Here is a 24,292-nt window from a genome sequence, read left to right on the forward strand (position 1 = left end):
TCTCTGGAGGCCCTCTTCCATAGGAAATGGGACATGGATCCAGGCTGGGGTGATGAGTTTTGGACTGGGCTGTGCTCAGCGCAACCGGCCTAGAGTCTACACCAAGATGTTTGCCTTTGATGATTTCATAAGAGCCAGAGACCCAGCTTGTAGGTGGGACCACACAGAGAGCAGCCAGTGGGGCTTGTATACACCCTGGCTTCACTACGGCTGGCCATATAGGCCGCAAAACATCCTAGCCTACAGAAACATGTAGATATACTAGACTTCAGACATCCAGTGCATGTGCATACAATGGTGTTTGACAACCATAAACATCTGTACAAGCACTAAACATGCAAATTGATATAAACAAGATGCATACCATGTAGGCATAAGTGAAACAATGTGTAAAACTTGAAATGTTTGAAGTAGGATGTAATTTAGCCTTCCATAGTCTACCGTGTCATTATGGTGTCAAACAGCTCATAATAGGAAGATTACATGAAGAAGCCATGAAGAAACTCCATGTTCTGGTTCAATGCCAATAGCCTAAATGTTGGTCTTGTTAAACAATAACGGTATAAACATGCCTGACAAACACCCACTTAACCAAGATGGTCCTAAAGCCAATACCTAAAATGGCAAATAGACTTGACCGACATACTGAATTTCCACCTGAAACATAACATGTGAGAATGTATTTTTATCTTGGTGTGTAAAACTTGTTTGTTTTGAATGAGAGCATTTCAAACTCATGAGAAATTGACACCCCTCCATTCAGCATGACTCAAGAAAACACCCTATTACACCCCTGCCCTACCAAAACCATTTTGTATGTTTCCTTGATGGCGGTCTGTGATTGTTGAAGTCTTTTGAGTGTGAAAATGATTTTTCCTTGTTACCAATTCGATAGTATACACCATTGCCTAGAATTATTATTTTTTCTATACCACACAAGACATTTTATGATTCTGGACCATTTCTAATAAAGGAGAAAATAATTAGTGTTCTATTAAAATGTGTCTACTTTTGTGGCAACTCAAGTATTTGACACATGGTCTTCTGAGCAGATGGACATCTTACTTTCTTGCTTCATTGATAGATGAGAATTAAATCAGACAAACCTTGGGCTATGGATAAATTTGGCCCTTGATGACGCTTGCATTACGTCTGGTGTCGTCATCTGACATGCATATTGCTGCATTCATGTCCTATATGAATGCAGCAATACTCGGACTGTTCCGACTTAACTGGTGGAACGCTGCACGTGTCCAACTACAACCAGTTAGCAAGGCTGACATTTCGAATAGCCCTTGAACGCGGCATATGACTGGAGGCTGAGAGAACAATTATCTGCCTTTAGCAGCTAGTGTGACCTGCGGTCTTGAAGAATAGCCCAACGTTAGCGAAATAATCAACATCTGACAAGTTTGAGGGTTTTAAACGAGGAGATGGCGTCGAATGGTAAGAATACATTAGACAAGACTGAAGCGGCCATTAAAAATAAAACATTGGCTAACGTCTGAAAAGGAGATAGCTTGCAAGCTAACTAACGTTATATAGTATACATATGTTGTATTTTAGCTAGATAAATGAAACATTTACCAGGTTTGTAACTGTTGGCAAGTGAACTAGTCAAACAAAAGTTAGCCAGCCAAAGCAAAGACGGCTAACATTAGCTAGTTAGATTCGACAACCACCATTTTGTTTAGCTAGCTGCTAACGTTACAACAACCAACTGAACCAAGCAAGGAGACCGGTTTGTGCTAGCAACTGACCTAGTTTTTTGGAGGTCATTTTATTAGCGTGGTCGTTTAGTTAACATATTCGAAATAGTACGTGGAATAAGATTACTTTTAGGCAGGGGTGAAAGTAAATGTAATGTATCGGCACGGGACACAAGTGCGCGCACGCATTTCTTTCTTTCAGTGGTGTAATCATCGAATTGCAAGTAGAAGCCATATTCATTTCATACAGTGCATTCGGAAATTATTCAGACCCCTTGACATTTTCCACATTTTGTTACGCTACAACCTTATTCAAAAATTAATTAAATCGTTTCCCCCTCCAATCTACACACAATACCCCATAAATGAAAGCACTTTTTTTAGAAATGTATATTTTTAAAAATAATCACTGCACTTTTTTTTAGAAATGTATATTTTTTTAAAGAATCACTAAACATTTACGTAAGTATTCAGACCCTTTACTCAGTACTGTGTTGAAGCATATTTGGCAGCGATTACAACAGCCTCGAGTCTTCTTGGGTATGACGCAGCAAGCTTGGCACACCTATTTGGGGAGTTTCTCCACTCTTCTCTGCAGATCCTCTCGAGCTCGGTCAGATTGGATGGGGAGAGTCGCTTACCTCCCTTTAAGGCCCATCTCCCCAGATTGCTCAGTTTTGCCAGGTGCCAAACTCTAGGAACGGTCTTGGTTGCTCCAAACTTCTTCCATTTAAATAATGATGGAAGCCACTGTGTTCTTGGACCTTCAATGCTACAGAAATGTTTGGGTACCCTTCCCCAGATTTCACTCGACAAAAACCTTTCTTGGGCTCTACGGACAATTCCTTTGACTTCGTGGCTTGGTTTTTGCTCTGACATGCACTGTCAACTGTGGGACTTTATATAGACAGGTGTGTGCCTTTCCAAAATCATGTCCAATCAATTAATTTATCACAGGTGGACTCCAATTAAGTTGTAGAAACATCTCAAGGATTATCAATCTAAACAGGATGCACCTGAGCTCAATTTTGTGTTTCATAGCAAAGCGGCTGAGTACTTATGTAAATAAGATATTTCTGTTATTTTTAATACATTTGCCAACATTTCTAAAACCAATTTTCACTATCATTATTGGGTATTGTGTTTAGATTAATGAGGATTCTTAATAAAAAATAAATCTATTTTAGAATAAGCCTGTAACGTAACAAAATGTGGAAAAGGGAAGGTCAGAATACTTTCCGAATGCACTGTATATAATGTCTGTATGCCTAGTTGCCTAGCCTTAGTAAATACTTGTCATATCACTTTTAACATATGTGGCGCAAAGCTATTTTTCACCATAAACATGCACCCTTATAATAAAGCATTCCATGCATCCTCGCGTTTGCAGACTTATGTAAAACAGCCTACTATTACTAATGTGATGATTAGATTGGATAATCATAATTTAAGCTGAAAAAATATAACTCAATCACTGATTGCAAAAAAGACTGTAAAATGCAGTGCAGGCTTAGGCTATAGGCCTATCAGATACATTTCTTGTTGGCATTTTATAAACACATTTCATGCAATTCTACTGCACTTTATATGAATGTGGACATTAGTATAATCTTTTTTAATCCTATAAAAATTATAGAGTAGACTACTCTGCTGACTGACAAACAGATCGATAAAAATGTTGTCTGATCCATGTAATTGGCATACGAAAAGGGAGGCGCATACAATATGAGGTCCATCTACCCTGGAAGAGGAAATGATTGTCCAAAAACAAACAAAAGCGGCAATGACCCAATGATAAAGACAGTGAATATGCACACTCACCGGGGATATGACCGATGTTCTCCGCTGGTGCCAATAAGATACTAGGCTACTGGTCGCTCAATTAAATTGAGTATTTTGTTAACAAAATTAGATTGGATTATTTTCATTGTACTCTCTTTACGGCAATAGCCATTTGCTTTCCAAACTGTTTTTCCGCAATTGTTTATTTAAATATTGTGATATGCCTGGATCTCTGCTTTTCATTGACAGTCGCAACTCAACTATCATCTAGGCCTATTTGGTATTTGCCTGGCACGCTGCCCAAATTGTGGAACCTTCCAACTGTAGGCTATGCGATTTAAAACAATCCACATGTTTAAAATAAAATGTAACTTAATTGAGCGACCAGTAGCCTAGTATCTTAGACCATGGTGCTTGCCTACGGAGCTGTGAGGGGAACGGCACCTCAGTACCTCCAGGCTCTGATCAGGCCCTACACCCAAACAAGGGCACTGCGTTCATCCACCTCTGGCCTGCTCGCCTCCCTACCACTGAGGAAGTACAGTTCCCGCTCAGCCCAGTCAAAACTGTTCGCTGCTCTGGCCCCCCAATGGTGGAACAAACTCCCTCACGACGCCAGGACAGCGGAGTCAATCACCACCTTCTGGAGACACCTGAAACCCCACCTCTTTAAGGAATACCTAGGATAGGATAAGTAATCCTTCTCACCCCCCTTTAAGATTTAGATGCACTATTGTAAAGTGACTGTTCCACTGGATGTCATAAGGTGAATGCACCAATTTGTAAGTCGCTCTGGATAAGAGCGTCTGCTAAATGACTTAAATGTAAATGTTAAATGTTATTGGCACCAGCGGAGAACATCGGTCATATCCCCGGTGAATGTGCATATTCACTGTCTTTATTATTGGATCATTGCCGCGTTTGTTTGTTTTTGGACAATCATTTCCTCTTCCAGGGTAGATGGACGTCATATTGTATGCGTCTTCCCTTTTCGTAGGCCAATTACATGGATCAGACAACATTTGTATTGATCTTCGGTGGCCAAATCATGCTTTCTGGTGTAGCCTATTTTTAATGATTATTGTAGACAAAAATAAGTTACTTAGACAAAATAATTTTTGCAATTTAATTAAATTGAGTCTAGAGGAAAAAGAAACGCACACATGTTTAGGCGAGGTGCTGGCTAGCGGAGTAGAGAACACTTGAAAATGAGAGCCCACTCTAGAAGCTCAGATGCAATAATGTAATAACCTAATAACCAGCGTTTCGACAGACGAGCTGTCTTCATCAGGGTATAATGACAAACACAATGGGTCACTAGTTTACATAGTGTCAAAGGACACACAAGTGTCTGTAATCATGGCCAGACAGGAATGGAACATATAAAAACAAATGGATAGCATACAATCATGGATAAAGATTTGGCTACATAGACCTACAAACATTTACATGATTGCAGACACTTGTGTGTATCCTTTGATACTATATAAACTAGTGACCTGTAGTGTTTGTCATTATACCCTGATGAAGATAGCTTGTCTGTCAACGTTGGTTATTCAATTATTGCATCTGAAGCTCCTAGTGTGCAGCCCTACCTTTTTCAAATTTCATTCAATTTACCTGCAATTTCATAAATGGAAAGAGATCCCTACGTGTATTGTAATGACATTCTGCGATTGTCATTAGGCCTACACTTGTAGCCTGAATTGATCCATCCACTGTTGTCTGCACACGCTTCGGTCTCACTCAGCCACTCATCTATGCGTTTCTCGGCCAGTGTGTCTCAGCCACTCCTCTCAGCGCGCGTATCTCTGCTGCTCACTCATCTGCCACTCATCTCTGCCTTGACCAAATGTAAGTGTTCTCATTGAACCTCAGCGCAATTTGGGGAGAGTATACCTCCCAATTCCGTAAACATTTCATGCGGCTGACATGCATTCATGTTAAATAATGTTCTAATAGCCTATAGTTTTTTGTGGCATGTTGTATTAATTGTTATAGGCTCACGTTTTACCGGTAAGGCGTATCCCCGCTATTTATTTTGCCGGCTAGCTCATAGGAACATACAGAGAAGGAACTGCCAGATGTGTCGTAATAGCTTGGAAGAAATGCTGCGTTCAAAACCACTGGGAACTCTGAAAAATAAAAGGTAAAATTATGACATCAGTGATCTTCAGGTCAAAGTTGGAGCTCTAGAAAGAGGCCTGAGATTCCGAGTTGGGATGACCTTTGAAAAATCGATTTTTTTAAAACTTTTTTTTGAGAACTCACAATCATCAAAATAAAAGCTAGACTTTTAGGGAGAATCAAAAATTCACAATGAATTCAGAATGATTTTTGTCATGGCATGGGGCACCCAATGATTTTGATATGTTTAAGTCACTCAGTGGGTGTGGCCACACCCACGGCCATGCCCCTGTCACACCCACCAGCTAAGCCCCATTTTGATCCAGAAAAAACCCTGGCTGCATATGAGATGCTGTGATTAGCCTGGACTCTATCCACCTCATCCTCCTTTACCCTCGTCGGGCAATCCAAAGGTGTCGCTTCATGCTTCCCACTACAATTGCAACACTTCACATTCTCTTCACTTCTACAACACATTAGATTATCTCCTCCACAACATGGACATCTCGGTTTTTACCCTCCTGCAGACACTTTCCACACACCCAAAAGCTGTACAGTGATTACACTGCATCACTCTTGGGAGAAACGCTTTTACATGAGAATTCACATATCCGAATCCAGAGGACATAAAACAATATAGAGGTTAGATGGATATCTATTTTGAGACATAACGTAGTATTTTCATATTTTTGTAATGCGGTTTTTAAGATTTCTTACAAAAACATGCATATCTCTGAAATGTCAATTGATCGCTGCGTGTACGGCAAGCCTTTTATTTTCAAAGCCTTTTATATTTAATTCAGTTCGTGTCGTTGCTTATTTAGCTTTTTATGACCAGCAGAAGCAACTTTGCAGACGACCACCACAACATGTAAAATCCTCAAGTTACTGCGAGAGAAGCAGCCCTGCTCTGTCAATTATACATTAGGTTACGAAATCTAAATGTTTTCATATAATGTTAATGATCTGTTAGAGAGACCCCACTGAACGGTTCAGAACATGAAGAATCATATGTCTTGGAAAAATGTGTTTTTTTTATAACATTTGAGGGAAATTTCATCACCAAAGCGTGTTTTCACCCACTAGGCAGAGCGGGTGGACACCCTACTATTAGGCTACCTCTACTGATCACATCCCTTTTCTTGTTCCTCAGATTACCCTCCGACTGCAGCCCAGGGGTGAGTCAAAATATGTGTTTGGTATCCTCTCATTAGTGGTAGTTACATTTATCCTGGATTGCTAAACCCAGAGCCAACTAAAGTTAAATGCATGACTCTAGCTAAGCCCAGCCTACATTCCTTTCTGCAAGCTTAATCAATTTACGAACACTACATCAATGGAAAGGTGTTTTCTGAATGTACGTGAAGTCCTATATAGGTTGTTTCTCACTGAAACTACATGTCACACCAATTTTGAAGTGACCCATTTCTTCTATTGAGATGAGATTTTATGTGCATGTCGCCACTCCATTTAATATCTGTGATTGCTACTTTCAGATATGGGTCCTATGGTGGTGGCCAGGCCAGCCTGATTGGCTACAGTCAGTCGTCCACCCAGCAGGGCTACGGCAGCAGTGGCGGCTACAACCAGAGCTCTGAGGGCAACTCCGCCTCCTGCGGCCAGGGAGGCTACGGGTCTAACTACGGCCAGTCGCAGTCAGGTACGTCACCAACTGCACCACAATAAATCTTCATTAAAACCAGCCGCTATAGGCGTTGTGTTCCTCATGTAGTCTGGTCTCTGAGCATTGTCTCCTGTTGTATTACCTGGCGATGGAGCTATTTATTGACTTTTTTTTTTTTTTGCTTCCAAAATTGGTGCTTGGTAGCTTAAGTCTGCAGATGCACATCCACCTCACGTCCCCTCTCTCTCCCTTGCTGTGACCTTCCTTCAGGAGGATATGGTTCTCAGCCTCCATCCCAGGGCGGTCAGCCCTACAGCTCTGGGGGCTACAACAACAACAGTAGTAGTAGTCAGCCACCACAGAGTGGCTACAACCAGCAGTCGCCTTACTCTGGATATGGACAAGGACAGTCTGCTGCTGCACAGTCTTCTACCAGGTGAGAGACTATGGAAGGCTGTGTTTGTGAGTCCTGCATTGTGGGATGAGCATACAAAATGTGTTGATAAACATTGACATTTTGATGCATATGAATATCCTTAGTGTTCCTAAATGGGAAAGCAGCTGGGCTTAAAAGAACATTGTTCCCTTTTTCTCCCTTTTCCACAGTAGCTATGGCAACAACTCCCAGCCCTCTAGCTTCGGGCAGCAGCAGTCGCAGAGTGGGGGCGGGGGCAGCTATGGGAGCCAGAGTGGAAGTGGCTATGGGGGTAGTGGCGTTGGACAGAGTGGGGCTTATGGGGGCAGTGGGGGTCAGCAGCAGCCCGGGGGGGGGCTCCCTACAGCCAGGCCCCCAGCTACAGCTCACCCCCACCCCAGAGCTACGGCCAGCAGACCAAGTACAGTCAGGGGGGGTGGAGGTAAGGATCCCCCTCTGATATTAGACGTCCAGTTGACGTTCATTCAAATTCACCCGCCCTTCTATTTTTGAGCACCCACCTGGAATCTCAACCTCAATTTCCTCCATCTACTACTCCACAGGATACAGAGGCAACTCTCCACCAATGGGAGGAGGGGGTGGAGGAGGGTATGGTGGCTCGGACGGAGGCTACGGAGATAGTGGAGGGCGAGGCCGTGGAGAAAGGGGAGGCGGCTTTAGGGGTCGCGGGGATGGTGACCGAGGATTTGACCGAGGTGGCGGACAAAGAGGCACTGGCGGCATGGGGTAAGGACTCAATAGCTCCGCTCCTCCAGACACTCTCACACACACACTCACACACCCACCTCAGTATTCACTTAGACTTCTTGCATCAGTCCCCCATAACATTTATCTGGACTCACCACATAACAAAAGGACACACACACACACACTCAACTCTTGTATTGACGTTTGGATACATCTACACATCAGTCAGGTAAACACATGTGTAGTGTAGTTGATACTCAATCCAAAGTGTCTGTGTTTGGGCTATTACAAGATAGGGAAGGGCATGGTTATTTGAATATCTGAACAGACATTAGTATTCCATTACTTGGGAGAGTATTAGGGCTGTCCCCAACTAAAAACAAATCTTGGTCGATCGAAAGTCATCTGTCCTTTCGACCAACCAGTTTTTTGCCATAAATAGTCACACCTTTTATATGATTTAATGAAATCAACTAAACGCATTGAGCTTATGGTTTGATGAAATAAGACAAATGCCTCGAGGGCGCAAAAGATCTAGATAACCAGAAGAGAGAAACTTAACCTGAACCAACCTTCTCCTGCTGGCTTTCAGATTCTGCCATTACGCTCCTGAAGTTGCCTGTAATAGGCTACATGAGGAGTCTGCAATCTTTCTCATGGGGGATGACCATTTCTGACCATTTCTACCGATATGCGTGCCAGTTAGGGCTTTCATATGCACATTTTCATGAAACGGTTTAATTTAATTTATAATAACGTCTTTGTGTCTCAAAATCATTGTCATATGGTTAATCAAAATTCTCTACAAATCTAAATTAAATGATACAAACCTAAAAAGTAACTTCTTCTATTGTCAACTATGTAAAAATAGCCTACATAAAGCCAACAAATAAAAACATTGCAGCCTGCAGGTAGAAAATATACTGATTTAAAAAAAAATGTATAAAAAAAACAATCCTATAAATCACATTGGCTACACATGGCCTGTCTGCAATGAACTTGAAACATTGTATCAACTATTAACTTGGGTCAGGCTTGAAGCCTGCCCTTGCCAATTTGCAACCTTGTATAAAATATTCTGGGGGCTCAGTTTCCCTCACCAGTGAGCTCGGGACAGAGACAGCTGTCGGCTATTTGCGCAAGGGATAAGAAGCAGTGGTTGACTTGGGCAGGAACTCTACCGGAGCTGAGTGTGGGCACCTCAAATTTTCTACTGTATGAGCTCCTGTTCCTCTTATAAAATATTAGCTTAAAACTATTGTGGAGCTCCTGCACCTAAATATAAACAGTACCAGCACCCAAAATGAATACCGGAAACTATTTCAGTCCATGTCAAGCACTGATAAGAAGTAATCAGGTAGAGGTTTATGACATTTCCACTGGTTCAGAGCATGACTTTTTCCCAGTGGTTATCAAAAGGGAGAGAGCTGGAAAGATTTTTCAAATACTGTCATTTTCAATGGATGTAAAAACAGACTTTGTTGCTGTTTGAGGTGAAGAAAACATTACTTTGAGAAGCTCCACAGGTCATTAGTGGTGGTGTGTTAAGCCAATCAGAAATACTATCACATCCCCAAATGGGCACATTTATATGCCTACATTTACTCGCAGGCCAGGTAGCCTATAGGACAGGACTGCTTCTATGCATGCACGTCTTAACTCATCATTGACAGGAGTCTCCAAACAAAGCCAATGACTAAATTGACTTGTGAATGGAATGAAATGAACCAAAACTTGTTTCTCACAAGTGTAGCATAGGTTGTGCACACTGCAAACAATGTGTCCGTTCTGGAATAATAGCCTAATATTGAATGCATTAACAGAAATGATAGGAATTAACATTAAATGTACTACTGATATATGTAATGGGGAATTGATATACACTAACAATCAAATGCAAACAATTCACACAATGAAGTTATGAAACAATGAATGTTAACAAACTGGCAGGAAGAGAGCACATTCTGGAGAGAGAAGTACATCTGTGCACATGGTCAATCTGATGTCTGCATTGGCCATGCAGCATTTACGGTGATACTGCCTCAGCAGGAGTCAGGGCATTCATACTTCTTGTGTTTCGTGGAGCAGTGCAGAGCTGTTGTCAAGAAAGTGAGTTTGTGTTTTATACAGGATGTACCGCCTCCACCTACCGTCAACCATTCACGTCAATGCGGAGTTCTACAGAGCCCTCCGCATTGTTACAAAATTTGGCAGGCGCATGGCGATGCGGTGAGGAGCCCGATTTGGCTTCTGCATTCCTCTGGAGGCTCCGCAATTGCGTCACACTCTCCATATGGAGCCTCCGACCGCATTTTCGGAACAATAATAAGGTGGCTTTTAGTCTAGTCCTCCAATGGATTAGTTCACTGAAATGGGCTCGCGTGTGTGTTACTGCTCGACTAAAACGATCTCTGTCGACCAACAGCCTAACGACTAATTGGGTTCAGCCCTAGAGTGTGTGTATTATTATTATTTCTGTGATATTACTACATAGCCTATAAGGATAGATCCTTACATTCCACATTTATATAAAAAAAACAAGTTTTAACAGTTTTTACAAGTGCGCCCCATTAAAAAAAAAAAAAAAAAAAAGAGAGAGAACAAAAAAGACTGTTAGCCTAAACATGTTTCACACGTGTAGCTTGTTAACTGTCGGCCAATCAAAGCGCTCCTACAGTCAGAGGCTCCATGTGTAGCAAGTGATGTCAAGAGATTTCTAATCAATGCAGAATGGAATTAAAATTAGAATTAAGTTTGCCAAATGAGGAGGAGGAGTAGGCTGCAATGATCAACCAACAGGTAGGCTGTTGTTTCACTCACACAGCGTGCTCGAGTCGCACAAGCAAGTCTCCATTTGAAGTTTTTCTTTAAAACCTGTATTTCAACTATACGGATATCCCCCCCCAAAATACTATCACCGGTCTGATTTGTACAGAAACAACTCAGTGGTGAAATGATTGTCTTGGTGACATTGTCGGTTACCTGGAAATCCAAGGGGGACAAGGAAAGATGTAATTGTCCACGTGAACTGTAGGAAGCGCTTGTCAATTTGATCAATGAAAAATGGATGCACTGTTGTGCTAGTGCAACTATGATAATGGGAAAACTCAAACTCAGTAGGGGTTGAATAGTTTGGAGTTGTATGTGCAAGCGACCCAAGAGACATGACAAAGTAACAGTGTTCAGGCTGGTTATAGGGGTTGTTTACAAAGGAAGGAGTTTTTGAATGTGATAAAGACATCGGTCTTAGGTTCTCCCAATTATTTGGTTATTAAATACTTTACTTCAGTCCCCATGTTCTCCTCGCTGCCTGTTATCTATGGAACCTGAACTGAGTGTCATACTAGCGTGGTGCACGTTGACACTGACAAAACTGCCCATGCTCAAACCAAGCAAACGCAATCCATGGCTACAGGGAAATGCTGTGTAAAGTGCACATTTGTGTTTGTGGTTGCTTGTGTGCAAATACAGCATCACCAAAGCCACTGTGATGAAGTAAGACGAATCCTACTAGCATTAACTACCTAGCTGTGCAACTGACTCCTTGTAACAGTTGTGTGGTTCTTTAAAAGCGGAACACTGCTAAACGTCATCCATCTTAACTTTAAACATGCTATGTTGCTGAAATGGTAGCAATAAGCAAGAGATGTAGTCATTAATCACATTTCATCAAGCGTTACCTTTGCTTACATTGGCAGCCATGTGACGATTTATTTATCTTAGTGAACTATCTGAAGGGTCTCACTGGCAAACCTTTGTGCACACTGACACTGTCCACACACAAACACACCACATGACCTTGCCATCCTCTCACTCCACCCTCCTCTTCACCTTTTTATAACGCCACTTTCCCACCCACCCTTTACTGTGTGATATGATGCTTTAATAAATCTCTGAATCTCCTCCTAGGCTCTCACCTCTCCATGGTGGGCTTCTGTTTTTCATTTTATTTTTTTCTCTTGAGGAAAGGGGGAATGGTAGAAAGAAGGAAGGACAGGCAGGAGAAATTCACTGAGAGGACTATAGGCAGGGGTTAAAGAATAAGAGTTGCAAGTAGCCTGACGCACTGACTGATCAGTTAGAACGGATGTCAAAGACCTACCTAGGAAGTGTGCTCTTAAGACAATGTCAAAGTCTCAAGACGGTCACCTATATAGAAAATATCAAGGAAGGTTTCATGAAACTCCTTTTTGTAGGTGCTTAATTTATGTTTACTTGGATTCCACAGCTGTTCTTGCAGTGTTATAAAACAGTGTACAACACGACACAGCAGTTCCAGGAAGCAAGAACATTTGGTCTGAGTTGGTTTCAGAGATCAATGCAAAAGGAGTGTTAAATGATCTCTTGTACAAAGCAAGGAGAAGTGACTGTGGACAATTTTGATCTTCGGATTAAAACCCACTTGCAAACAAGATGCAAAGGTCTTCAAAACTGACCTCCGACTCCTCAGTTGTAGAGGAGCAGGGACAAATCCTAGGGTGGTTCCAAAGAAGAGATAGGGTGTGAACAAAGTAAGAGAGAAGTGAAAAGAGAGTTAAGGGGATGGGGTAAAAAAAGGGGGTGGAAACCCTGCCCCCTTAGAGAGATTTGGCTCCGTCCACACCAGCCTTCAATGCGTCTCGCCTTTCTCTCCTCATCAGAATGGGCGATCGTGGAGGATTCAATAAGTTTGGTGGTAAGTGACAAAACTCTTTTAAATAAGAGATTTGGTGGGTTTAAAGAGTCAAGCTTAAAAGGGAGGGGAAAAACAAGATATACAAGATTTAGATTATTGGGCCCAAAAAGGAAACTGGCCCTGGACATTAGAACTATTTATTATGTGATGGTTTTTGAACGTGGGAAGAGGAAATTGATGTCGGAAAAACAACCAATATGGGAAGTATTACACAAAGCTAGCTAACAAGGAAAGATTGGTCTTGATTTTATCTTAGAAACAAATCTAATATTCAGGAGTTCTGGGTAGAATGGAAAGAAAGCATAGCATATTGAGGTGAAAAAGGGTCAGGATAGAAAACCAAAGCGTACTTAGGATTTAAGGTCTTTATTATTCATTAGATGGGTTGCTTTCAACAGATCTATTGGTCCTGTTTTGCTCAGTTGACACTCGGATTGGGTGGTTTGATTCCCGCTGGACTCGCACCCATCCAATAGACCTAAGCATGCGTGACTGTAAGGCTGGAGCTACATTGGGGCGGCAAGCAAGATAGCGGGATAATCGATCTCGGTGTAATAAATGGAAGCAGCCACACCCCAGGTTGGTCTGATTTGCAAGCGTACCCCGGAATTCTTGCGACCTTGCGCCTCTGGGTTTAGAAACTCTGTGGTTGTCTTTCTTCATTTACTTGATGCTTTTTCAGTTGTCGTAAATTAAAGTTATTAAATGGGCTACAAAGGAATTAGTTAGAAATGATTCCTAAAAAATATATATATCCTTTCCTATATGCAACCTCGGCGTACCCCTTTTCAGCGATGACTCAGCTAATCTTTTGTTATTTAGGGCTGATTGTTATATTTGTCATGACTGTGGGTGCTTGAACTTACGCACACTTGATGATTCCTTTCAAATTTCGATTTTGCATCCAAGTGAGCTGATTTTCATTGACTGTATTGCTCTCTGTGAGTGCGTATATGTAGAACCTTACGTACTTGGGCAAAATGACACTGACGCCATGCTTTAATGTAGCTCCAGAGTAAGTCACCTTGGATAAAAATCTGCTATTTGTATTATATCTTAGTTGTCTTGTTTTTGTCTTATGTAAAACATCTATAACACCTCAATATGCTATGTAGCACATGATGGATGTACTGCATGTTGTCACCTCAACAGGTATGAAAAATCAGTGTGTATGTTCCATATCTGAAATGTCACTGTCGTGTTTGGTACTGCGTAGGGTAGTTTACACTGCACTCCAAAATCCTTAGCAGCAGAGGGAGCTGTACAGTAACTTCCATCCCTGTTGATTTGAAGTTACCTTGCTTTAATCTTCTGAATTTAAGTCACTGGGTTCTAAGATTATTTGAGTTGAGGCGGAAGGTCTTTCTAAGTGTCAGTTTTAATTTGCCTACCTGATTGAATCTGAACAATGGCTGTTGCACCCCCCCCCAAAAAAAAGGTAAAATAAGGTATTTCTTCTTGCTTGAGAAGATATTGACAAAAGTGTTGTGTTCAGATAAATGGTCAGGGCTGTAAAAGCCTCCGCTACGGTGTCAAAAGTGTTGCTAAATTATTTATTTTTTAAGTATCCTCACAATATTCTACAGTATGTGTGATGACATCAAATTGCAGGGTGAACTCTAAGGAAAGCAACTGACGTAGGGTGTTTGGTTATGTTTCTCCCTTCTGTAATGCTATGCTCACTGTTGTTTTGTTGGTGTGAGGAATTTGGCTCTCTGCACCTTCTGATTTCTAAATACTGTCGAAGTGTACTGCCTAGACAGTCCACTTAAAAAACCATGAGTGGAAGTACTGATGATGGTAACGTCTTCAATGGTGGTATTGATGATGGTGCTGGTGTTTTTTTTTAGTTACCATCTTGGACTTACATGCTGACTACACTGGTGCCATCGTGCTCACATGTTGAATATATCCATCCACATCAGACACGATCATAACATGCAGGTTAAAATATCAAAACCAACTGTGAACCATCTATATTAGTTTTGGGGCAAGTCGAAACATGCATTCATGGACATTGGGTTATTTTATTTGACATGCATATGGTCCTCTCTTTAGCTGGTACTTTTGTCGAGTTTTGACCCAGAGCCATACAAAAGTCTGTTTCTCTACTCTGACAGTTAATCCACAGACAACAATGGAAACCTACTTAGCTTATCTATAATCTGTCCTCGTTTGTCTTCCAAGCATCCACGTGGGTTTGTATCTTCGTAATATCCAATAAGGGAGAAATTTGCACCACGTGAAGCGTCTTGAATAAAGTTCTATTTTAGCGCTTGGCTATGCAGACACTCGTTCACATGCGAATTGATTGAATAACATGTATGTGTACATTTATTTTGCACTGCTCACGCACAAAATATATGCCAGTGTGGTTTGCATGTTAGTCATTCCTCCTTGGACTATGGAACTCAAAGGTCAAGCATAGACAGATTTAATGCATCTCCTGTATCAAAAGAAAATACTTAACCCTTACTCTGGTTCCGTAACGGCATTGATCAGAGGGAAGGGAACAGAATGGGAAATATGTATGAGGAAAAAACGGGTTGCTCCCAGGTAGGTAGTGAAAGGTAGTGGAAAAAACACTAAAGGATTCTTGTGGTGTTGCAAGGGTGCACTAATGACCCCTCTCATCTTGTAACTGTGGTCCACTAAAGAAATTAAGTATTTGTTCAGCGTACAAATTGTTCTTGTACCAGAGACCTGTTTGTGGCAAACAGTACTCCAGGGGAAAGTCCATTTTCTCAAACTGGTAAATTAAGTGTTGCCGCACGACTGGAAGGAAATAATGACTGCCATGCAGTCATAGTATTGTCATGATGCTTGTGATATGTCAGAGGTGGGATCCATACATTATCAAATAGTAATGTTAAACTCTTCGCTCTTCGTGAGGCCTTGTTTCCTGTTGAATGTCCTCTGTTGTTTGTGTTGATGTAGTTAAGCAGAATATTTGAAACGGCACTAAAGCATGATGCATTCTTGGCCCACCCCCCCAAAAATAGATATATTTATCACAGTCCACACTCGCCTTATTGTCAAGGTTCTCGCCACACGAGATGAAAACAGAACAATATCACACACCGTGAAATCAACAGACAAGTCATATATTGGTCTCTGTTGTACAGTGAGCAAAGTGGGTTATCTTGGCCACAAAGGAAGAGTACAGCTTTTGAAAGTGGCCACGGTGTGGGTAAAAAGATAGCAGCAACACAACCGCATGGTAAAAGAGTTGGACCTCTGCGTAAAGTATACTGAACAAAAATATAAACGCAACATGTAAAGTGTTGGTCCTGTGTTTTCATGAGCTTAAATAAAATATCTCCTACATTTTCCATAAGCACAAAGAGCTTATTTCTCTCATTTTGTGTCGCTGTTTCTGACCTTTGCCAAGATATGCCACACCGGTCAGGTGGATGGATTATCAAAAAGCTGATTAAACACCATGATCATCAACACAGGTGCACCTTGTGCTGGGGCCAGTAAAATGCCACAATGCCATAGCTGTCTCAAGTTGAGGGAGCATGCAATTGGCATGCTGATTTGCAGGAATGTCCAGCAGAACTGTTGTGAGCGTACATCCAACCCGGCCTCACAACCGCAGACCACGTGTAACCACGCCAGACCAGGACACCTCCACACCTGGCTTCTTCACCTGTGAGATGGTCTGAGATCAGACACCTTCTCAGGGAAGCTCATCTGTATGTTCGTCATCCTCACTGACTTCAGTAGGCAAATGCTCACCTTCAATGGCCACTGGCATACTGGAGAAGTGTGCTCTTCACGGATTAATCCTGGTTTCAACTCTACCGGGCAGATTCCAGACAGCGTGTATGGTGTCATTTGATGATTTAAATGTTGAGTGCCCCATGGTGGGGTTATGGTATGGGCAGGCATAAACTATGGACAAAAAACACAATTGCATTTTATCGATGACAATTTGAATGCCCAGAGATATTGTGACGAGATCTTGAAACCCATTGTTGTGCTATTCATCCGCTGCCATCATCTCATGTTTCAGCATGATAATGCACAGCCCCATGTCCCTAGGATCTGTACACAATTCCTGAAAGCTCTAAGTGTCCCAGTACTTCCATGGCTTGCATACATGTCACCCATTGAACATGTTTGGGATGCTCTGGATCTATGTGTACCACAGCGTGTTCCCACCAATATACAGAAGATTTGCTTTGCCAGTGAAGAGGAGTGAGACAACATTCCACAGCCCACAGTCAACAGCCTGATCAACTCTATGCAAAGGGGATGTGTCGTGCTGCATGAGGCAAATGGTCACACCAGATACTAACTGGTTTTCTGATCCACACCCCTACTATTTTTTTAAATATATTTTTTAAATATATAGATATATAAATGTACACTACGTGACAAAGTATGGACACCTGCTCATCGAACATCTCATTCGAAAACGATGGGCATTAATATGGAATTGATCCCCCCCTTTACTGTTAAACAGCCTCCACTCTTCTGGGAAGGCTTTCCACTAGATGTTTGAACATTGCTGCATTAACTTTCTTCCATTCAATCACAAGCAGTACTGAGTTAGGGCACTGATGTTGGGAGATTTTCGGCCTGGCTCGCAGGGTTCTGTGCAGGCCAGTCAATTTCTTCCACACCAATCTCAACGAACCATTTCTGTATGGACCTCGCTCTGTGCACAGGGGCATTGTCATGCTGAAACAGGAAAGGGCCTTCCCCAAACAGTTGCCACAAAGTTGGACGCACAGAATAGATTTCCTTCACCAATCTTCACAGTTGGAGCACTGCATTGGGGCCTGTAGCGTTCTCCTGGCATCCCCCAGATTTGTCTGTCGGACTGTCAGATGTTAAAGCGGGATTCCTCACTCCAGAGAACACTTTCACTGCTCCAGAGTCCAATAGTGGCGAGTTTTACACCATTCCAGCCGACGCTTGGCATTGCGCATGGTGATCTTAGGCTTGTGTGTGGCTGCTTTGCCATGGGATCTTAATGAAATGGGTTTCCGACTAACAGTTTTTGTGCTGACGTTGCTTCCAGAGGCAATTGCAACCGAGGACATACTTTTTTTTTATGTGCTTCAGCACTCAATGGTCCCGTTCTGTGAGCTTGTGTGGCCTACCACTCCGCGGCTGAGATGTTGCTCCTAGAGGTTTCCACATCACAACAACAGCACTTACAGTTGACCAGGGCAGAAATGAAGCGGGCGTTGTGTCAAGAAGCAGTGCGGCTGGGTTGTGTTTCGGAGGACGCACAGCTCTCGACCTTCACCTCCTGAGTCCGTACGGGAGTTGCAGTGATGGGACAGGACTGTAACTATTCATTTGTTACCACAAAATTGGGGACAAAAAGGGGTAATAAAAAAAACATCAATATCGAGACAGGAGTCGCATTAGTCATGTGAAATCCATAGACTAGGGCCGAATTAATTAATTTAAACTGACTGATTTCCTTATGAACTGTAACTCAGTAAAATCTTTGAAATTGTAGCATGTTGTGTTTTATATTTTTGTTCAGTCTTGTCAGATCAAAGGGTGGGTCTGGTTTTATGTGCAAACTTAGAAATAACATGGAAACTTGAGACAAATGGTGACAAACTGAAGGAATGTGAACGTCCCCAGGCAAACAATCCGTGGCGGTTCCTTGTTCATATCGTCCACTGGGTTCAAAGATCTCTCCGGCCCCTTGTGTTAAATGCATTCATTCCTAGTAATGCTGGTTGGTACATGTGGAGTGGATGTATTATCAATAAAAACGGGTGATTTAAAAGTGGAATGAAAGGTTTATTTGATAAAGGTGAGAGAGAAAAAAACTGTCCAATTGTTTCTGGTTGTAACTCTTCTGATGAAGTGATAGGGAGGTTGTATGACGTACACTATGGGCGTCGTGGGTCATTATTTCACTTCAATAGTGTCTCAAATCTGGAGTCTGGTCTATGGCAAGCATACACTGTAATGGTCCATGTCAGGTATACACTGCACACTACACAAAAGGCATGTAGAACGGTATACCAGTAGGTGTGTTTTGTAGGGATGAGAGAATCAAAAGAATGCATAGTTGTGAATGTGCAGAAGTTGTGGGACTGTAGAATAGTAGTATGTGTGGTACTTTTGTAAGTGTCCAAACAAAACAAACATAAATATGTCCTTTTTCTTCCTGAAGGACCGAGAGACCAGGGACCTGTTGTGCCCAGCTCCAGTAAGTACTGACCTCTGACAGTTGATAGTGCAACAATTAGAACTGATAATATTTCTTGCCATCATGTTAAGTTAATTAGTGTGTCACTATACTGTTCTGGAATATCTAGGTCAGCAGCAGTATGCATCTTGCTTTTCTGATCTGCTCCTACCTTTTGTAAATTGTGTATATTAGTTATGTTAAGTATTTGTCTTTTCTGGGATATAGATCAGAACCACCTTACATAATGAATGAATGTAACTGTCACTGTGTATGAACCCTATGCTTGCCTGACCACCTCCCTACAGTGGAAGACCAGGATAACTCTGACAACAACACCATCTTCGTGCAAGGCATGGGAGATGGCTACACCGTTGATTCTGTGGCTGACTTCTTCAAGCAGATCGGCATCATCAAGGTACCGTCCTGCCTACCTTTTTTTATTTATTGATTGATTGAACTCCGTTATTAACACCTCCCTCCATTGAATTATACCTGACACACTCATCACTGCCCTGACTTTGGTGCATGGGTGGCGTCTTTTCCTGAGGCTTTGCTGTAGATTACTAACATGCTATGTTTTGAGTGGTAGGCCATTGTGTTTACCTATGCAATGCCATCTAATGCATTTTCCTTCTGTATCTTAATGTATTGTTTTTTTTTTCAATCCATCTCTCGTTTTCTACTCGTTCTCCCTCAATCCCCCTATCTCACTCTCGCTCCCCCTCTCCCACTTTCTCTCTGTCACACTCTCCATCCCTACCTCCCCTTTTCTCCATCTGTCAGATCAATAAGAAGACTGGTCTGCCCATGATCAACCTGTATACAGACAGAGAGACAGGGAAGCTGAAGGGCGAGGCCACCGTGTCCTTTGACGACCCCCCTTCTGCCAAAGCTGCCATCGACTGGTTTGATGGTGAGGGGATTACCTGTGGAGAAACTGCTCTTTACATTGTTTTAGGGGGGCGGGGAAGAAAATATTTTACTGAAACTTACAACATGAAATAGATAAGTGAAAAAAATAGCATGGTGGGTCACTGCATTTCTCCATTTTAATCATTTTCTGTACCTTTAAGTGTAGTCTCTGAGCATTTTGTTTTTCTTATAGGTCTGTTTATTGAAGAAAATGGGTACAGTCAGTGATTTTCACTTGTTGCCCTTCATATTTGTGTTTTGTAAATTCTATTGTTTTCTCCGCTGCAGGGAAGGACTTCAAAGGGAACCCCATCAAGGTGTCCTTTGCGACCCGCAGGGCAGACTTCGGAGTAGGCCGGGGTGGGGCTGGCGGCATGAGAGGAGAACGAGGAGGTGAGGCAGAGTTTGGTGGTGAGTTGGTCATTATAGGGTCGGCTCAACTGGGTTTGTCAATTCCACTTCATATTAGTCCACGTAGGATATGAATTGAGGGTTTTTAATTATTTAATTTGAATTTCAGTTAATTTACTAAAATTATTGAATTGAAAGGGTACTGTAACTCTAATGAAAAGGGGCCAAGTATCTGTATAATTTTGTATCAAGTATCTGTATAATTTTGTATAGCCCATGGGAAGGAGGGCACGAATGAGAGCACAGTATGATTTAGCCATTATTCAAGAACATTGGATGTCCCCTTTAGCCTCGTGAGGGAAATGCTCAGACGTTCCTCAAATATTCTGTCTAAATGCAATTTTGGAAACATTTGGAACTTAAAATATTTCTCTCTCATATGAAAGTTTTCAAATTCAAAAGATACACTTACTGTATTCAGTTTAGGAAAGTTGTACCCGGCTGTCTTTTGAGAAACGTGATCCAGCTATGAAATATGGAATGGTCCAATGGAAATGCGAGCGCAAGGTAAGAGGATGTGTCGTAGCTGAGGTGATGTGTGAAAACAGCCGGGTGCAACTTTGCTTAACTGTACACAGTAAGTGTATCTTGTGATTATTTCTTGCTTATATGAAAGTTTATTTTCAAAGGTTTCCAAAACCATATCGCTAGTGAGGATTAAGGATTCTAAATGTTAAATACGAGCCTTCGGATTCTAGTTCGTTGACCAAGCTGTGGTCCGGACCTTCAGTTGACAAATCGAGGGCTGGGTATGCCCCCCTCGGGTTCTCGAGAGCTAAGTATGATTGTACCTCTCCTGTATATTCTAACCCTCTCTCTGTAGGGCCGATGGGTCGTGGCGGGTTCGGAGGTGGTAGAGGAGGAGGAGGAGGAGCAGGAGGTGGTGGTGGTGGTGGTGGTGGTGGTGGTGGTGGTGGTGGTGGTGGTGGTCTCTCTGGCGACAACGGTGGCCGTGGCAATGGAGGACAGCAGAGAGCTGGAGACTGGAAGTGTTCCAACCCGTAAGTCAGGGCTGAGGTGTGTGTGTGGACTAGAAGTGTTCCAACCCGTAAGTCAGGGCTGAGGTGTGTGTGTGGACTAGAAGTGTTCCTACCTGTAAGTCGGTGCTAAGGGGTGCGGGTGGGTGGACTGGAAGTGTTCCAACCCGTAAGTCAGGGCTGAGGTGTGTGTGTGGACTAGAAGTGTTCCAACCCGTAAGTCAGGGCTGAGGTGTGTGTGTGGACTAGAAGTGTTCCTACCTGTAAGTCGGTGCTAAGGGGTGCGGGTGGGTGGACTGGAAGTGTTCCAACCCGTAAGTCAGGGCTGAGGTGTGTGTGTGGACTAGAAGTGTTCCTACCTGTAAGTCTGTGCTAAGGGGTGCGGGTGGGTGGACTGGAAGTGTTCTGACCTGTAAGTCGGTGCTAAGGGGTGCGGGTGGGTGGACTGGAAGTGTTCCAACCCAAAGTCGGGGATGAGGTGTGTGTATATTTTGGGGATGGGGGTGAGCTGCTAGTTATGATGGTGTGTGTCTGAGATTCTCTGTCTCTTTCCTTTCAGGGTGTGTGGGAACCTGAACTTTTCTTGGAGGAACGAGTGTAACCAGTGCAAGTCCTCCAAACCAGAGGGGACCGGAGGTGGCGTGTCTCCTATGGATGGAGGCGGTAAGGCTAAAACCAACGTTCTGCACTGGCTTTCAGACTTTAGCCAAAGGTTTTAGTCTTTAGGGAGCAGTTTAATGGCTAAAGGAAGCCTGGTGTACAGATAATTATTTGCTTATTTACTAATGGATGATTTGTAGACTGCCTTTTATACTAGGCCATGTTAGCTAGCCTAGTGGCCAAGGGCATAATTAAACTGGATGCCCGTCGTAGCTCTGTGTTAACTTGTTTTAATGACATTTCCCCCCTTTTTTTGTCTCTTAACTCTCTCTATTTCTGTTTGTCAGGAGGTTTCGGTGGAGACCGAGGGGGTCGTGGAGGTTTTGACCGTGGGGGATTCCGGGGCCGAGGGGGTGACAGAGGTGGGTTCCGAGGTGGACGCGGAGGCGGAGGTGAGAGGGGTGGATTCGGCCCGGGCAAAATGGATGGAAGGTAAGAAGGTGCATGTGTCCCAACATTGTACATAGACAATGACTTATTCATGTACACTATATATACAAAAGTATGTGGAAACGCCTTCAAATTAGTGGATTTGGCTATTTCTGCCACACCCGTTGCTGACAGATGTATAAAATCGAGCACACCTCCATGCAATCTCCGTAGACAAACATTGGCAGTAGAATGGCCTAACAGAAGAGCTCAGTCACTTTCGAGGTTGCACCGTCATATGATGCCACTTTTCCATCAAGCCAGTTTGTCAAATTTTTGCGTCGCTAGAGCTGCCCCGGTCAACTGTAAGTGCTGTTTTTGTGAAGTGGAAACGTCTAGGAGCAACAACGGCTCAGCCACAAAGTGGTTTGCATACAAACACCCTGGTTCACACACATAAACAAATACCAGATTCAAACTCAAGTGCACATGCATCTGTTTTTTTTACTTTTTAAAATGAATGATTTATACCATTGATTCTTGAAGAATATAGCTTAACTATATAAATTCCTCGTGACCTTATTTAAACTGTCGTACCCCATTAGAACCCAAAATATAAGCTTGTTTTACAATTTTTTGTTTTACTGCATTGTTTTTACGCATCTCACACGCCACATTTCAGAATACCCTACAATTGGACACGCGTGTCAAACTCTTTCCACGGAGGGCGGAGTGTCTATAGGTTTTCGCTCCTCTCTTGTACTTGATTGATGAATAAAGGTAACTAATTAGTAAAGAACTCCCCTTAACTGGTTGCCTTGGTCTTAATTGAAAGGAAAAACCAAAAACCCGCAGACTCTAGGCCCTCCATGGAATGAGTTTGACAACCCTGCTCTGGTTTCTTTGGTAAATGGCCTCTTCTAAGAAGAATGTATGTTTTGTTTTATAGTTTTTGTGTTTGTTTCCCACCTTGATGTAATTGTCATTAACTCCTTATTGTGTCATTTGTATTGCTTGCTGCTTTGTAATGCAAAAGAGACCTTGGTCTCAATGGGACTTCTCCTGCTTAAATAAAGGTTACATAAAGAAATAAAAACAATGTAATTGTAAACTAGCACGGTATAGCCACAAAACATGGTTAAAAATAGAATGTTGATATTATAGGTCAGTCCTTGTAGCCATAGCGTTGTCTGTGAATTTGAGTGATTACATTTCTCCAGCCCCATCTTTGATTTTTACCTAAACTGTGGTGGGGTCCCTTGGTTATTTTTTAAACCCCTTTAACAATGTGACAAATGTTTTTCTGTTGTAGGGGTGAACACAGACAGGACCGCAGAGACAGGCCCTACTAGACCAACGCCACTCCAAGCTGGGACTAGTTCTCCATCCTGCTCCTCCTCTCCATACCTCCTCTCCTACTTTCCTCTACGACCCCCCCTGCCCAACTCCCTCCCAAACCCTTCTTTTATACAGTGTTACAAGGTTGTTACTTTGACCATGTTTCTTGACTGTTTTGACAGACCTGAGTATCCCATAAACACTCACACTCCCCATAATCCCCACTCCCTCCAAAGTTTGGTAAACTTGATTTTATTTGTTCTTGAAGAGCTCTTTACATTTGTTGCTGTCTTTTGAGTTGTTTTGGAATCTTAATGTTTTGTTTTTAAAATTAAAGTATTTAAAAAACCAAATGTTTTGGATTTGAGTGGAGGTTCAGGCATCAAATAATACAACTTTTGGTTGTGAGTTGA

General features: G+C 42.4%; 1 protein-coding gene across 3 annotated transcripts; it reads left to right on the forward strand.

Moving 5' to 3' along the window:
• The first annotated feature begins 1,278 nt into the window (after positions 1–1,278).
• Positions 1,279–24,248, forward strand: fus (FUS RNA binding protein). 3 transcript variants are annotated; one of them, XM_046307364.1, is made up of 15 exons: positions 1,279–1,446; positions 6,772–6,796; positions 7,115–7,278; positions 7,513–7,678; positions 7,849–8,099; positions 8,221–8,404; positions 13,006–13,040; positions 19,195–19,230; positions 19,518–19,627; positions 19,996–20,125; positions 20,413–20,535; positions 21,359–21,536; positions 22,072–22,175; positions 22,460–22,604; positions 23,854–24,248. In XM_046307364.1, exons 1-15 carry the CDS (start codon positions 1,434–1,436, stop codon positions 23,891–23,893), a joined length of 1,704 nt encoding a protein of 567 aa, XP_046163320.1. In that variant the 5' UTR covers positions 1,279–1,433; the 3' UTR covers positions 23,894–24,248. The 3 variants fall into 3 exon arrangements, with proteins under 3 accessions (XP_046163320.1, XP_046163322.1, XP_046163321.1); XM_046307366.1 differs by having other exon boundaries at positions 20,413–20,517; XM_046307365.1 differs by having other exon boundaries at positions 7,852–8,099.
• The last annotated feature ends 44 nt before the right edge of the window (positions 24,249–24,292 follow it).

The sequence above is a fragment of the Oncorhynchus gorbuscha genome, linkage group LG16, assembly GCF_021184085.1.
Source record: "Oncorhynchus gorbuscha isolate QuinsamMale2020 ecotype Even-year linkage group LG16, OgorEven_v1.0, whole genome shotgun sequence".
NCBI lineage: Eukaryota > Metazoa > Chordata > Actinopteri > Salmoniformes > Salmonidae > Oncorhynchus > Oncorhynchus gorbuscha.

Excerpts from the sequence above, each read along its gene's own strand:
- fus (XM_046307364.1), top strand. Across the intron at positions 19,628-19,995 it reads AGCAGATCGGCATCATCAAG|ATCAATAAGAAGACTGGTCT; the intron begins GTACCGTCCTGC and ends TCCATCTGTCAG. Across the intron at positions 20,126-20,412 it reads TGCCATCGACTGGTTTGATG|GGAAGGACTTCAAAGGGAAC; the intron begins GTGAGGGGATTA and ends TCTCCGCTGCAG.